The sequence below is a fragment of the Patagioenas fasciata genome, chromosome Z (assembly GCF_037038585.1).
Source record: "Patagioenas fasciata isolate bPatFas1 chromosome Z, bPatFas1.hap1, whole genome shotgun sequence".
NCBI lineage: Eukaryota > Metazoa > Chordata > Aves > Columbiformes > Columbidae > Patagioenas > Patagioenas fasciata.
Genome location: NC_092560.1, coordinates 3,378,118 through 3,394,965, shown reverse-complemented (window position 1 = coordinate 3,394,965; position 16,848 = coordinate 3,378,118). Strand labels below are relative to the sequence as shown.

The following is a 16,848-nucleotide window of genomic DNA, read 5'->3' as shown; positions in this document are numbered from 1 at the left end:
GTTAATGTTGTTTTAAAAAGCATTTGGAATTTGGTGAATATTTCTAAGTCCGTATTCCCATTGCATTAGAGATAAGGCGTGTACAGAAGGGATAATGCAGAGATGGTGAGTATCATCGGAATGGATCAACTGTCCTAACAGAGAGAGACAAAATGGGGGTCTGCTTAGCAAAACAAAAGCTGGGATAGGTTGCATTTGTGCTCTGCACAGCTCTCTCTGAATGAAAAAGAGAGGTTTCAAAGTCTCATAAAAATAAGGGATGGTGGTAATGTGCTGGTAGGGTGAAAAACGTGAACAGTCTAGGATGGAATTGCTTGGCTTGTGATGATCTACCTCTAACACTGAGGCTCAGGGAACCTCCTGATTTTGCATTTCACAGAATCCCAAAATGTCAGGGGTTGGAAGGGCCCTGGAAAGCTCATCCAGTGCAATCCCCCCATGGAGCAGGAACACCCAGCTGAGGTTCCACAGGAAGGGGTCCAGGCGGGTTTGAATGTCTGCAGAGAAGGAGACTCCACAACCTCCCTGGGCAGCCTGGGCCAGGCTCTGACACCCTCATCCCGAACAAGTTTCTTCTCAAATTTAAGTGGAACCTCTTGTGTTCCAGTTTGCACCCATTGCCCCTTGTCCTGTCACTGGTTGTCACCAAGAAGAGCCTGGCTCCATCCTCCTGACACTGCCCCTTTCCATATTGATCCCCAGGAATGAGTCCCCCCTCAGTCTCCTCTTCTCCAGCTCCAGAGCCCCAGCTCCCTCAGCCTTTCCTCACACGGGAGATGCTCCACTCCCTTCAGCATCTTGGTGGCTGCGCTGGACTCTCTGCAGCAGTTCCCTGTCCTTCTGGAACCGAGGGACCACAACTGGACACGATATTCCAGATGTGGTCTCCCCAGGGCAGAGCAGAGGGAAAGATCAATATGATTCCTAATCCAGGGATGACAAACAGTTTACCATTGATTTGTAACAAGTACAGCTATTCAGTTGCAGATTTATTACTTTGAAGAAATACGATAACCTGAAGAAAACAATAATTTCCTTCTCAGGTCCAGGAACAGTGAGGATCGGAGCAGGAATCAATGGCAGCAGTAGGTACACAGGGCTAATGCAGGATGTAAGGCTTTACGAGCGTAAATTGACCCGAGCAGAGATCTATGAACTCCATGCAACTCCTGCGAAAAGTGATGTCCACCCTATCTCTGGGTATTTGGAATATCGGCAAGGAGAGACCAATAAATCATTCATTGTGTCCGCAAAGGATGACAAAGAGGAAGAAGGAGAGGAGTTGTTCATCCTAAAGCTCATTTCTGTGCGTGGCGGAGCTCGAATTTCACAAGAAAACACCACAGCGAGATTAAGAATACAGAAAAGTGATAATGCTAATGGTTTGTTTGGCTTCACTGGAGCATGTATTCCCGAGGTAAGAGGTTCATAAGGAAAATAATAAGTGAAGTTTTGGACACAGAAAAATGAATGGCGAGACCAACTGACCTGTGCAGGGCCTTGATTTCACACTGTTAGCTTTTGTAGTTAAGCAAAGTTTTTTCTAAAATTGGAAATGTGTAAGTTGTTAAGAAAATTGATTTTAGTACATAAACTGAATAATAAGGCTCATTTTTTTTTCTAGAAGAACATTTTTGTTTACTTCTGTGATATTTGAAACTGGGTTAACAATTAAAATATGAGATTTTTTTTTTGTGTGTGTGTTTGGAGAGTGGATTGTTACAAAAATTTTAATTTTGTTTTTCTGTTCTTGAAATAATTTGACTAAAGTTCATTCAATGACACAGTGTGAGGTATTTTTCCAAATCACTTGCTGTCATATTTTATGAGATATACATTGTACATTTGATGTGAATTCTCTTGATATCATCTATGCGTTGGGTTTTTTAAACATTATATTATTTGTTCATAGCCACCACATACGAAATATATAAACTTGATACTTGTTTTGGGAGGATTGAAATAAGCATAATTCATTTTTACTTCTTTATTCAATTATTAAGGAGAAATATATAATACCTCTTTATCTTGGTGTTGGATTATTTTGGAGGACAAATTTCAGAATACTTTCCAGTTTGGTAACTCCCATGACCTTTTAATTACATTCTTTCTAACCAAAGTGCTTATGATGTATTTGAAAGTAACCACCTTGCCTGAGTGATACTGGTTTTCAATTTGGTTCAGTTTTCTTTCTATGTGCCTACCATATGCTATGATAATGGATTCCTTCAGTTTCAAATGCCACTGATAATACTGTGATGCCACAGATCATCAGCCAACTGTGAAGCAAAATTAAAAATTTATATGGCATGTTAATTGTTTTGCACTTATCTGTGTCCATTTCACCAGGGAAGCTGGAGCTCTCAATGATGATGTAGATACACAGAATTGTTTTATCAATAGTTTAATTGCTTTACATGCATATCGTCTACTAGGCAGATGAAGGCACATGCAGGAGTTGTACTCTGTTATACAGCTAAAATTTCCCTAAAACATAAGGTAGCTTTGGCCTTTCAGGCAATTTTCAAACAAAATTACTTTCTATTTTAGTTTTATGATGATAATTTTCTAAAATGTATGGTATCAACACCTACTTTGTTCCAAATATGTGAAATTGTTGCTACTGAAGTTACGTTCCTTGTGAGAACAGAATTGTTAAGAGGACTGTAGCATACAAAAGCTTTCCCTAGATGAAGACAGTATAGTTTAATTTTAATTTGTTTTTCCCTCCATAATGTTTCTAGTTGAGGAAATGAGAAATCCGAATAATTTTAAAAATTATTGCTAATTAGAATTAAAGTAATTGACAAGAAATTGAAAGAATATTCTCATTTCTTTTTGACATATGCATTTCAAGCATATTAAGTCTGTCTTTGGCATGTAGATTGGGGCAAGAGATTGTGTCCAAAACAAACAACAGGGTGTAATTATTCTCTTACCTTTGTAGTCCTGTTGCAAATTCCACTAAGATTATTCTGACCACCACCAAGTCAGTTTCAGCTTCCTACCACTCCAAAGTGCTGAAAGCAACCTGACAGCAATGTTTTACATGAACATTTGTTAGAAAATTGCATGTTTTGCATTTATTGCCGTGGTTTACTCTGACATCATTAACAAACATTTCAATTTCTTGCTTTCTTCCAGACTGCCGAGGAGGGTTCCACTATATCCTGTGTCGTGGAGCGTACAAGGGGAGCCCTGGACTATGTGTATATAAATTACATTATCTCACAGGTTGATTCCACTGGCATTAATTACTCTATTACCGATTTTTCTAACGGCACCGGCACTATCACATTCCTTCCCTGGCAGAGATCAGAGGTAAACCCTACCTTCCTATTAACTATTCATACTGTCCTTTGCAAACCTGCTGGAAAATACCTTCTGAAGGTGCTCGACTGGTTTTTATACTAGAAAGCGTTTCCTTCACATGCCTTTTGTTATATTTTACAGGGTTTTTTCTGTCTCTGACAGGTAGCAACTGATATGGTAGATGCTTATAGATCTGTGTTCAGGGGTCACCATCTATGCGTGTACATTTGAATGCACATAATATATAAGATGTGTTTGCATCTATATAAATATAGAAAATATTAACTAGATTTAAATCTGAGAGCATAGGAAGTCCTGGACTGAAATAATGTATCCAGCTACTTGTGAAATTGAAAAATGGTCAGGTTTCGATCTGAGGTTTGTAACTCAGACTTATTTCCACATCAATTAAATACACAGAAGTAAAGTTCACTGCTGTAACCAAGTGTCTTGCAACTGCTTTTGGCCATGCTCTGTCCCTTTTCTAAATCTGTTTCTATGAAATCAATCCTGACCCATAGTACAAGAATTTCACATGTATTTTGAGAAGAGGTGCAAGACCAAAATACAGTAGAAAAATCACTGTTGTTTTCTATTAGCGTTCATAAAATAGAAAGGGTGAATTGTTGGTAGAAAGTGCCACACTGGGTTTCACTATTGTCACTCTGCCAAAGTCAGTATGGGCTGATTGAAACTCACTGACACCGTTTGAAGGAACCCAGTGGCTCCACTAGAACTGGGGATCTGGTCCCAGTTAAACAGTGTAAGTGGTTAGAGCTTGGCAAAAGCTTGAGATATCTGAAAATAGATTGTTCTTGTCACTGTTCGTTCAGCTGTACTTCTCCGTTGAATTTTCTTCTATATGTTTGTCTGATCATATTACAATATACAGGAAGCTGGAATTGTCTGAGGTGAATATGTTAGCCTGTGCAGAGCAGGTTGTATTAATTAAAAGTGTGATCTGTAATCTCAAGTGTAGGTGACATAAAAAGCTTACTTTCTTTGCTGTCTAAATTGGGTTACTCCCTGTAATGTCTTTTCGGGAGCACAATTTCTTCAAGATTTTGAAATCTATCAGATATTGCACTTTCGATAGACACAGTTTATGATTATCTTAAGATATAATAATAATAATGTATTGCTTGGTGAAGCACTTAGGAAAATATGCCTTAATTTCTGGCAGTTTGGTAACATTCTTTTTGGAATACATATTCTAAACATAAAATATTATCCTAGAAGTTAGGTTAAATTATATGCAAAGCAAAAGTGTTGTCCACATTACTTTGAGAACTACATAGCAGATAAAGCTGACTGACTAACCAAAGAATTTGTCGAGTTAGGCAGGGTTGTGAAACTCGTAAGTAATGTCTGCTGCACAGTTTGATTTCTCCACAATTTGGTCCTTCTCTAGGTCTTAAATTTGCATGTTATTGATGATGACATTCCGGAGCTAAATGAGTATTTCCGTGTGACGTTAGTCTCTGCAGTGTCTGGAGATGGAAAACTAGGCTCAACTCCTACCAGTGGAGCGAGTATAGATCCAGAAAAGGAAACTACTGATATCAGCATCAAAGCCAGTGACCACCCATATGGTAAGGATGATGGAGATGATACAGTCTTCTTGTAGAGAATTTCCAGTTCTAACAGATAAAATTTTGGTTAGCCTTGGCAGTTGAGGAAGCAATGCCAAGTGTTTCACTTGATCTAACTTGAGATTAGTTCATAATTTCTATAGAAGAGTGAAAGCTGAGTTACTTATTCTTGAGAATTTAACAAAAAGGCATCAAAACTTCTGTGACCAAACAGGCAATGATTCCCTCCTGAGAGCAAATAAAGGTTGCATGTATTATAGTTCATCCTGTGCAAGTTTTCTCAGATGAGAATTCCTGACAAAGCAAGACAGTTCTGTATGCTTATTATACCAATAAGTAGCAAATGCTATGACATATTGAGCCTCTTTCGGGAAGAGCTGAATTCATTACTGTGCTGTGGCTTTATCAAGACTGATATCAGTGAGAGAAGGCAAGGTACCAAACACACCCCAGGAAATAATAAAATTGAGGCCTAGGGGCATATCAATAATCAATTTTCAAGTTCAGAAATGTCATAAAATATAAATACAATATATTACTTGGTTTCAATTTATTTTCGTTATGCAAATTCAGCGAGAGAAGCCATGTAAATAGAACTTCTTGTCTGCCAGGTCTGCTACAGTTCTCTGTGGGGCCACCTCCTCAGCCAGGTGACAAAATGATTCTGCCAGCCTCTGCTGTGCCCCATATTACAGTTAAAGAAGAAGCTGGACACATCACTTTACTGGTAGTTCGTGCACAAGGCCTTCTTGGAACAGTTCTGGTGGAATACAGAACAGTGCCGCTTACAGCCTTCAGCCCTAAAGATTATCAGGTATGGCCATTGCTGAGGTGTGTAATTATTTTATAATTTAATCAGAGTTATTTGTCTTTCGGATAGCCTTTAATTTGATTATTTTAGCCCAAGTATGATTCTCTTCACAGAAACACTTCGTTTTATATGGTGATGTGACAAATGAACGTGTAATACTCACCTTAAAGTATATATATCATTATGTGACTTTTACCTCCTTTCTGTGCAGTATGTTGTATTTCCTCTGGTTTTCATGGTTTTTTTTCTTAAGAAAATTGTCAATGCAGCAAGAAGGGATATTTGCTGAGTAAATCAAACTCTAGATGAGCATTCACGTGCATGTGCGGGTTAAGATTATGTTTGTACATACTAGAATTTGTAAATGTTCAACAAAATAACCTGTACGTATCTGTATTTGCTTGTCTGGCAGATATTTGTGCAGAAAAATGCAGGTGAATGCAGGTGCCCAGAATTATGTGAATTAGGTGCCTTTTTCTCACAAGAAAGATTCAGCAGATTTTCTTTTTTTAAGCAAAGAAAAGTAGATGTTTTGACAAAGACAAACAAAACCAAGGTTCTGTTTCTTTTTTCATATGAATGAAAACATTAGACTGTGAAGAGCTTTCATATTGCAGGCTGTTGTGGGCACACTGGAATTTCAACCAGGAGAAAGATACAAGTACATTACTGTTAACATCACCGATAATTCTATTCCTGAATTAGAAAAAACGTTTAAAGTGGAGCTATTGAACCCAGAGGGAGGAGGTAAGGCCCACACATCATTGTGCTCTTGGGTTTTCATGATCTCTACTCATCCGTTAAAATCTTACCTTTCTCAGGTGTACTATTTCCATGTTATTTCTAAAGACAAATGCCTGCACATCCCCCAAACAGCTGTAATTTTTCTTAAGAAAGAGCTGATCTTCAGATATTTTGTTAATCATTGCTGGAAAACTTCAGATCCGAAATAAAGTGTATTATTAGCATGCATTAGGTCATTTAAAGGCAATTGCGGATTTTCATTTTATGTAACTTCATGGTTGGTAATAAGAATTAAAATAAAATAAAAAATAGATTAATTTCAATTTAGAAAGAAATTTCAATATTTTAAAAATATTTAAGGATAAATAGCCAAGGTGTTGCTGGTTTTTTTTCTCTGCCATTTGAGTGAAATCAGAGGAATTGCAATACAGTGGCTCATAACATATTGAATGAAATCACAGCAGTAGGAGACTGTGGAGATTGGGACAAGAGCAACACTGAAAGGCAATCTTGCTGTGAGATGTTAGAATCACAAGAGGTGACAAGCTTCAGTTCCCCTGCCACATAAAGCTAATTACAGAATTTGTTTTTCTACTGGAAAAAAATATTTAGGGGATATTGTAAAGCTGGTTGGAGGAAAAAAAGTAATTAGAAAGATTGGCGGCCGTAATGTGATGTTTTTAAAGTGATCTAGAAAAGCAAGTGTGGTAAATTCTGGGAAGTTGTATTATTCTACCTTGAATGAATTCAGCTTTCTGCTGTGATTTTATCTGTTTTATGGTGCAGTGTGGTCCCAGTGGTGCTTTTGATAAAAGCTTCAGACCTTTTGTGCATGTGGACTTCTTGACGAAATAGTTCTTATGTTAAAAGTAACCTAACTTTCCATATTTTTGTCAGAGAAATTACAGCTAACTTTAGTAATTCACTGGACAGATACCCTCTTAACACAAATCCTGGTTTTGGCCTTTCCAATACAATCTCAGGAGCAAAATTTAGTGTAAAGTTTCCGTTAGTTAAGTTTTCTGCACATTTTTCCAACTTTGTGACATGTTTTAACTTTGTAAGAAAATATTATAATAGCAGAGATTGGGGATTTGTTTGTTTTAATTCCTATTTCCAATTTCTCCATGATAAATCTCATTTAGGAGTGATAAAAGGGAATTAGAAAGAAGGGACACAAAGGCAAAGAAAGAAGAGAGAAAACAGGTGTATGTGTTTTCTTTCCTTCTGACCTCCCATTGCAATTTCCAATGTCATAAATTAAATAAGAGATGACACATAGAATATTTTTTCTGGCTTTTATCAGAAACCCTGAATACTTTCCAAAGTTGATGCCTTCCTAGAATGCTTCCTGCTCTTTTGTGTTGTCTGGAAATGTTTAAATTACTTTCTGCTTTCTCTTTATTTATAAATGTATATATGTGTATATATCTGTATGTCTGTCATCTTAAAGTTGCTGAGCTCTTTAGAAATGATGACAGTGGTAGTGGTGATGGGAACATGGATTTCTTCCTTCCAACTGTACATCAACATGGTAAGCATTTTTGATTAATTCTATTTTTTATTACTAACCATAATGTCCCTTATAAATTACCATACTGACACAACTTTGTCATGGTGTCACATTACTTGCAGTTACACATGATTAATTTTGATTTATCATGAAGTTCTGTCAAACCATTCTTTTTCATTTCAATTTAGTCATAATTTCAATAGCAGTCGGTGTTTAGTGTAACACAGAAAGCAATAGCTCCTATAGCATCAAAAGTATATTGTTGCAAAACACAATATAATAATTGTAGGAGTACAGTTGGCAAAATTAGTTTTGTTGAAAAATTGACAATTTCTGGAAAGCAAAAAGCAACGATACTTTTTAAGTATGCTTTGATGGGTGCTTTATATGTTACTTCGATTCTCTACATGTCAAAAACACTCTTAAAGAAAATCAACTATGTTAGATTTTTTAAGGGAATGTTTTGATTGGTTTTAATTTCTTCTCTTTAACTTTGCATTTATGCCATGACATACAGAAAGTAAAGATAATTTAATACTGAGAAGATTTAAAAAATACTAGATGAAGAAATAACATAAAATCTAAGGGAAAACCCTAATCATCATTTAGGACTTCTACTAGTTAAACCCTACAGAACTGAAAATGTTATATGAGTATCCAAACTGAGATTTTTTTTTCAATATGACTGCTTGATTTTCAATTTTATTTGTAAACGCACAGGATTTCAGTTTGAATCTGAGAGTAATTCTGTGGTTTAACCACAGTTCTGAGTGTCATGTTTTGAGTTTGTTTTTAAGTGCTGGTTTCCAGAAATGGTTTTCTTAAGTGCCAGGCTCTTTCTCTGTCTGAACAACAAGTTATCTCACCTGATTCAATCTTTTTAGTAGTAGGATTTACTAGACTAATTTTTTTCCTTTGTTTTTCGCACCAGCTTATGCCAGGATGCGACCTGCATTCATCTCATCTGTCTGCTTCCTTACGCTGTGGTTTACTGTATAACTTCCCGTTATCCTAAATTCTGCTGTGTTTTTGTTCATTAAACCTGTAATTTTATTTCTCTTCCTCCCTTAAATACTCATATATTCAATATATTTCTTTGTTGTGTAGTTCCACAGAAGGGCTGACAGGACTGCAGTATTGAAAGCCAGTTCCTTAACCGTGTGGATAGTTACCATGCAAACAGCATCAATACTTTGATCATGCTCTCCTGCATATTTTTTGTAACATATTTCTTTAGCTGTTTTATTTCAAAACATGCTAGAAAAAATAACCTTTTTTTTGGAACTCGCACTTAACAGCCAGCTTGGGAATCGCATCTCACATCCTTGTGACTATTGAGGCCTCTGATGACGCTCATGGTGTGTTTGAGTTCAGCACTGAGTCGCTCTTGGTAAATGGAACTGAGCCCGAAGATGGAGGCAGCGAGATTGTGCTGCAGGTTAGAAAGCTCTGAATCTCATAACGCTGTCCAGTCCTCTTCTGTTTCTGCTTTGACTGGGTTTCCGCTGATGTTTTCACCTTAAGTCTGTAGTGTTTATAACTTCTGTTTTGCCACTTTATACTGAGGTAGTTCAGCTTGAAGCTAAAATGATGTAATAATAATATCCATTAATTATTATTAAAATTAATTATACTTATTTGCATGTGAGGTACTACTATTTTAAAACAGCGGTGTTGATGATACAAATGCAGCAAAGCTGACATGATAAAGTTTCCATTTTTTAAAAAAACCCACAAATTTATTTTTAACCCATCATGTCAATGTCTTCACTTTATTCCATCTCATACTTTTATGCTTTTCTTTCTCATAAAAGAAAAATAAGCAAATCATTTTATTTTTTCACTTAGGTCGTGAGAACGCATGGGGCTTTGTCCCAGGTGACACTGCATTGGGTCATAGCCTGTGATCTTACCGAAGACCTGATCTCTACATATGGGAATGTATCATTTGATGTTGGCCAAGCAAGAGCAAATATTACTGTACAGGTTGCTCCTGATGAAGTTCCTGAATTGGATAAGGTGTTTTCAGTTTTAATCATCAACGTCTCCAGTGGTCGCCTTGGAAACCACACTAATGCAACTTTAACTATTTTAGCTAATGATGATCCATATGGAGTCTTCATCTTTTCTGAGCAAAACAGACCAATAAAAGTTCAGGAGGAAACAAAAAATATCTCCCTGACAGTCGTAAGGCGTGGTGGTCTCCTCGGTACAGTAATGGTAACATACAGAACTATTGGTGATGATGAAAAGTCACCTTTTCTTCCACCTGATGTTGTTAGAGCAATACAGGGAAAAGATTATATACCCGTTACAGGTTACCTGATCTTCGCAGCCAACGAAAGTGAGGCCACGATATCTTTGCCTATTTTGGATGATGATGATCCAGAGAGGTCAGAATCTGTTTTTGTGGAGCTAAGCAGTATTGTTTTGATTGAGAAAGTACAGGATCGGCCAAGTAAGTGTCTTACGTATGTAAAGCCTAAAATGTGAATCTGAAGGATAGTATTTATATCTAACAGGATAAAATGCAACAAGTTAAATGTTACATTTTTTGCCTCTGCCAAACTGTGTGTAGTTCAGAAATCTCTGAGTAACCTGCCCCATGTGCTGTTGGCATAGATATTTCCTTTAACGCAGTATTTTTGTCAGAGCTGAATGAGCATTTCTTTATCCTTTTTGTATTGCCTTATCCAAGGTCTTTCAGGCCAAATATGTCGCAGTATTACTTTTGTGCACTAATACCTGTTCATCTACTAATACCTGTTCATCTAGTGTTGTTTCTGTTAAGTACAGGATTAAGAAATAACTAAGCTAGTTTCCCTTATTGAAAGCCAAAAAGTATTTTAAGAATAAAGTGATGTTGAATTACAGCCACATGTTGCTTTCTTAGTGTAGAGAATGTTTGCTTCGTCCCTCATTCAGATAAATTCAGGTCATTACAGCCTGATTTGTACTTCAAAGCTTCTTGGTGTGTTTAATTGCTCACCTGCCCCAGGTTAATTTTCATGTTAAGGGAAACTTCAAATGTAATTCTGCTGAGAGTTTGAAATCTTGTTTAGATTTTGTCATAGCAAGTACAAAACCAAAGTTGCCTTGTACCTGTAGAACCTATGGGCAAATAAATAAACAAATCATTTCAGAATACCGCACCTTTAAAAAAAAAAAAAATAAAAGAAATATGGCTTGTATGCTCCACAGCAGGTTAGAGTAATACATTTTAATACATTTTTTAAATTTTGAATTTTTCTACTCTAATTCAAACACCGAAAGTATGTTGGTGTAATTTGTAGTTATAATTTGTCCAATTCTAAATAAGATAATTTTGTTGAAAGCTATTGGTGACTGACCACTAAATTCACATGTATGTCTGTGAGCTCTTTAGCCACAGACAACAAGCATCTCGGGTACCTCCTCACTAAGTTGTCTTTATGTTGCAGTTGTAAATTCTCCTCGGCTTGGATCAGAGGGTGAGACGATAGCTCATGTAATTATCAATGCCAATGATGATGCTTTTGGAACACTTCAGCTTTCAGCTGCGACTGTGCGAGTTGCTGAAAATTATGTTGGACCAATCATTAATGTGACCAGAACTGGGGGATTATTTGCAGATGTTTCTGTGAAATTTAAAGCTATGCCAATAACAGCAACAGCTGGTAAGAAACCAGAATGGACGAAGTGTGATGTCTATGATAAGTGGAAAGAATGTACTGCAAGCTTTGAGCAGTCAAAGCAAATATATGTGTATTGAATAGGCTTCTGTAAAAGAAGTGAAAAAAAAAAAAGTAGTGAGACATTTACTGACTGTGCTTTGCAAGTAGGAATCCAAGCCTTATGGGGGAGACACTTCATCAGCTTTTAGAAAGCTCTGAGACGTCATCACTGAAGAATCTTGCAAGAGAAATGAGGGAAGGAATTGGAGTGTTTGTTTCCCTAGTAGCCCACCACCTCTTAGAACAACAACAACAACAACATCAACAACAAAACAAACAAGCAAACAAACAGACAGCCAAACAAAGCTATAGTAGTATATATAGCTGCCATTCAGTCCTGTGTACATGTTTAAAACCACAGTGCATTATTGAGGTGAGCTTATTGAAGGGAAAGTGAGAGCTGGGGTTTCAACTGTAAAACAACCAGGCAAAATCAATCAAAACCCAAGAAAGCTTGCATTTCTAAAACTGAGAGGTTAAGTTTTAATGTGACAGACTTTTCTAAATAAATGTGTAGCTAGATTGATGCCAGAGTGTGTTTTCAATTAGTTTCTGAAGCAGAGTGTATCGCAGTTGTTCTTCTAGACATCCTTAGAGACAAGTTCGTCTAAAGTGAGGTCCACACACAAAATGTGCCTTTTACTAAAATCTACTTTACAAAGGTGCTTCTGTTCACTTTTATTTCTTGGAAAGCCAGAGACCAATTAGAGTGCAAAGACAGAAACATCTTGGTAGTGTGACCTTGTCAATGGAAGACAATAATGGACCTTTTGTAACTATCTCTTGGTCTAACAGTGCAAACTCTTCAAGTCAAGTTTTACTTTACACTATGCAGATATCTAAAAGGCAGTGGAAAATAAAAAAGACTGTGTTGTCTGGGTCTGAAGATAGAGAGGAAAAGAAAAAAAAACAACACAAAACCACATAAAAGCATGGAGGAATGCATGTGTAAGCAAAAAGAGGGGTATTACTGATGATGTTCAATACACTGAACCGTAATTCATTAATATTTTGTGCTCTTTATTGTTTTTGTTTTTTTACTTCTACAAACCTAGGCGAGGACTATAGTGTAGCCTCATCAGATGTTGTCTTACTAGAAGGAGAAACAAGTAAAGCTGTGCCAATATATATAATTAACGACATCAGTCCTGAAGTTGAGGAGTCGTTTTATGTTCAGCTGCTGAATCAAACAACAGGAGGAGCCTTGCTTGGGTCTTTGACAAAGGCAATCATAACTATTGAGGCTTCTGATGACCCATTTGGATCCTTTGGTAAATGATTCTTATTCGCATATTTTCTCTCTTCTGTTAACGTTTTTACTGCAGATTTGTGGGTGAGCCACTGGGCAACTGACTAAAAACTTTCAGAAGACAAATTGGAAACTTGGATAAAGAGAGTAAAGGAAAACATAAGATAAACCAAATTAAAAAAAAAAGTAATTAAGGAATAATCATGCTTTAATATAACAAAAAAATATACGGTCGGTTGGCACAGTAAGATTTTGTCCAGTCTGAGATGAAAACAGATTTTGGAACCTCCCAAGAGAAATAGATGTAATTTCCTGTGTACATGAAAATATTAATACTGAAAGTTTGCTTTTAAGTTTAAACTTATTTAAAAGTGATTAATCTTTGCAAGTAAATGCCATCGAGCAAAATAAAACTACGTACTTCAGTCACTGAGCTGATATATTTACTTCCAATATCATTGTTAATGAAATACACCGCTCTGTGCCGTACCTCAGTTTTTCAGATTACTGAATTCACTGTGGAGGAGCCTGAATTTGGATCAGTAACCATAAGTCTGCCAATAATCCGCAACGCGGGGACACTCGGTAACGTTACTGTTCAGTGGGTTGCTACCATTGATGGACATCCTGCCGATGCTGACTTGCAGGTTGCCTCGGGTAATATTAGTTTTGCTCCTGGGGAAGCCGTTCAGATGTTGCTGTTGGAAATCCTGGCTGATGATGTTCCGGAAATTGAAGAAGTAAGTAAATCAGTTACGTCTTTCTTGAATAGTATGAGAGTTTTAACTTGTTAAAGAAATGTCTGCAAAGGAAAACAAGGAATGTTCTGGCAGGAAAGTGCAAGAAGTTCAGATTTTACTTTGCTTGTGTTTATTGATAGAAATACCAAAAATTGTTTAGCTGCATTATTTCTTTTTCTTTTTTTTTTTCTTTTCTTTTTTTTCTTTTTGAGATTGTCCATGTAGAATTAACTCAGGCCTCCAATGGTGGTGCTATTGGGTTAGATGGCGTGGCAAATATTATAATACCTGCCAATGATAATCCTTATGGCACAGTTTTCTTTCATCAATCCTTATATCGAATTCAGGAGCCACTAGAAAGAAATTTGCTTGCAAATATAACAGTCAGGCGAAGGTTTGTATAATGTTTGCTTTATTTCTATCTATTATTTTTCTTTTTTTTCTTTTTCTTGGCTACAATTTCAAAAGTAATGCTACTCTTGAATAAGTGTTTGCATAAATGTCTTGATCTGCGCACTCAACACATTTTTATTTAATATACTTTGTTTTTGCACTAGATGTCTGCTTATTAGAAATACACATAAAGTACTTAAATATGATACTCATTTTAATGTAAAATGTAAAAATAATGTACACGGTGTACTTGAAGTTTCACTTTGCCTACTGAATCATCAAGGCTTTTAAAGCTGCAGAACAGCCTGATCCTGTGGTTTGAACTGGAGGACAAAATGGGTAAACCCTTGTGGGATGGAAATGAACAAGAAAAGGAAAGCAGGTTTTATGCCTGTGATACGATATCCTGAGGACACCTAGGAGGAAAGATGACAAGGGTGGGCAGCAGAGGCTTTTTCTTCCTTGCCAGCCCTAAGAAGACTAATTTCTAGTTAATTTCTAGAAACACATGTTTGCATTCTTAAGAGACTACTACCCAAGCTATAAATAATCAAATTTGCTATCCACAAGACATGACAATGTAATTATTCTTGTATTACCTTCAAGAGAATCCATTTCAGTTATTTGGAACTTTTCAGCAATTCAGGAAGGGCCAGTTGATTTTGGTCACTTTTATATTTCACCGAGAAATGTACAGGATATTAGATACACTTCATCAACTAATATTAATTTATATATTTTTTTATTTTAATGTCTTTTAGTGGGGGAAGGTTTGGTCAGCTGCAGATATTTTACAGCACTTCCGAGACTGACGTCGTAGCTCTTGCCATTGAGCAAGGTCAGGATATCCTGGCTTGTTTTGAGTCTCCTCTACAAGGAATTCCTGACCAACCATCCAAGACCAGAGTGAACGTGTCGGCAGCAAGTGACCCACTGTCTGCCTGTGCCTCTCAGTGCCTAAAAGAACAAGTGTGTTCAGCCTTTATATTTTCTGGTGCCTCTGAGATTCCCCTCTGCTTTTGGCTGACATCAGACATCAGCCCCTTAAATAACGCTTCAGGGTTCTGGACCTACAAGAAAAACATCACCAGTGCATCCGCTCTCTTTAGCACACAAGCCATCGCTGGTAGCGATTATGAATCTGCTACCAGACAGTGGGCCACGATGCAGGAAGGTGAAGAGTTTGCAAATCTCACGGTCACCATCCTGCCTGACAATCTGCCAGAGCTGGATGAGAAATTCACTGTATCCCTTTTGAAAGTTGAGCTAATGAACATCTCAGCCAGCTCAAAAAATCAGCCCGCTATAGGACAGCCAAATACTTCCACAGTTATCATAATGATGAACGGAGATGCGTTTGGCGTGTTCAAGATCTACAGCGTAAGTCCCAATGCGACCGAGAAAGGTCTGTATGTTGAAGTAGAAGAACGTCCTCAGGCCACCGTGCAGCTGATGGTCCACAGGACAGAAGGCAGCCTGGGACAGGTGACAGTGGAATGGCGTGTGGTTGGTGGAACTGCCACCCCAAACTTGGATTTTGTAGGTGTTGGTGAGATTCTGGTGTTCGCTGAAGGTGAGGCAAGGTTTTGCGTTAGCTTCTGGTTTATAAAATTAAATAAAAGTAAAAAGAACCTGACAGGAGCTCAGTCCTCTGGATGTTTTGATAAGTGATGTCTTATTCTTAGGTTAAACCACCCTGAATGCTCAAGATACATATGCAAAAGAATGTAGTTAATTAGCACATAGCATTATGTTGCAGAACACACATTGGTTGTAAAACAAAACAAAACGATGAAAAGCAGAAACACCTCAGTATTTTTATAAGAAATACTGGAACGTGCATTATGAAGTTTACCTTATTATCAAATAAATAAGGAATAATAATGCTGAAGGTTGTTATATGAAAGATAATGAAAATGAGAATCAGGCCTAAGTGGTCTTTTGTTAACTTTTAGTTATTGCAGTACTAATTTTTCATGATGTTTCTTTTTAGATTCTGAGATCGTATAGATTTCATAACATAACAGCATATTAAAAAAAAATCATGAATAGGAAAAACAACTTAATGGCGTGACAGATATACATTATATTTTCTAAGTCAGAGTGGTCTGAGCAGCTATTTTGAAATCAATTTATGGGAGTGTAGTAAAGATGCTGGTGTGCTAGGTTGCTAATGCCTCTGAACCCAAAGGAGTGGTTGCAAGCAGTGATTCTGAGGCTGACAAGTAATTACATTTCTGATTATACGTTTAGTAAAAACTGTTTTCAAAGTATTCTGGAACACAGTTTAGCAAGAAATATATGTATCCTGTAAACTGATATTCTCATAATCATAAAACACAGGTTACACCCATACACCGAGCAACAGGATTGTGTTGTAAATTAGAATGGATTCTAGAGAGCTGCAATTGATCGTCTTTGCTATTTGCACTATCATTCTTTAATAGCCCAGAGGAAAAGTAGTACACTGACAGCTTATTTTAATGCATGCCCTGACCCAGTAAATATATTGAAATTGGGTGTACTTACTTATGTATATGGTTCATCAGAGAACTTATGCACTTGGTAATTTTTTTGCAAAATGATATTCCCCTTTTCTAAGTTAAATTCGAAAGTCAGAGAACTTACAATGCATATAAAGATTCTAGACATTCAGAAATTATGCCTACATTGTTAATTTCTACATAGTATATTTAATAATTTGATAATCGTGTTTGCCTAATGTAACTTTTCAATAGTAATTGAATAAAACTTCATAATGACATTCAACGACTTCTAGAC

General features: G+C 36.8%; 1 protein-coding gene across 3 annotated transcripts in view; it reads left to right on the top strand.

Moving 5' to 3' along the window:
* Positions 1-16,848, top strand: part of ADGRV1 (adhesion G protein-coupled receptor V1) — a 275,120-nt gene that overhangs the window by 50,757 nt on the left and 207,515 nt on the right. For all 3 annotated transcript variants that reach the window (XM_071801945.1, XM_071801944.1, XM_071801946.1), the window contains exons 21-33: positions 1,044-1,417; positions 3,145-3,321; positions 4,724-4,904; positions 5,516-5,718; positions 6,333-6,462; positions 7,913-7,993; positions 9,271-9,410; positions 9,821-10,430; positions 11,413-11,628; positions 12,741-12,956; positions 13,430-13,674; positions 13,887-14,068; positions 14,829-15,640. In XM_071801945.1, the coding sequence (XP_071658046.1) occupies positions 1,044-1,417; positions 3,145-3,321; positions 4,724-4,904; positions 5,516-5,718; positions 6,333-6,462; positions 7,913-7,993; positions 9,271-9,410; positions 9,821-10,430; positions 11,413-11,628; positions 12,741-12,956; positions 13,430-13,674; positions 13,887-14,068; positions 14,829-15,640 (3,567 nt within the window). The remainder of the gene's footprint in view (positions 1-1,043; positions 1,418-3,144; positions 3,322-4,723; positions 4,905-5,515; positions 5,719-6,332; positions 6,463-7,912; positions 7,994-9,270; positions 9,411-9,820; positions 10,431-11,412; positions 11,629-12,740; positions 12,957-13,429; positions 13,675-13,886; positions 14,069-14,828; positions 15,641-16,848) is intronic.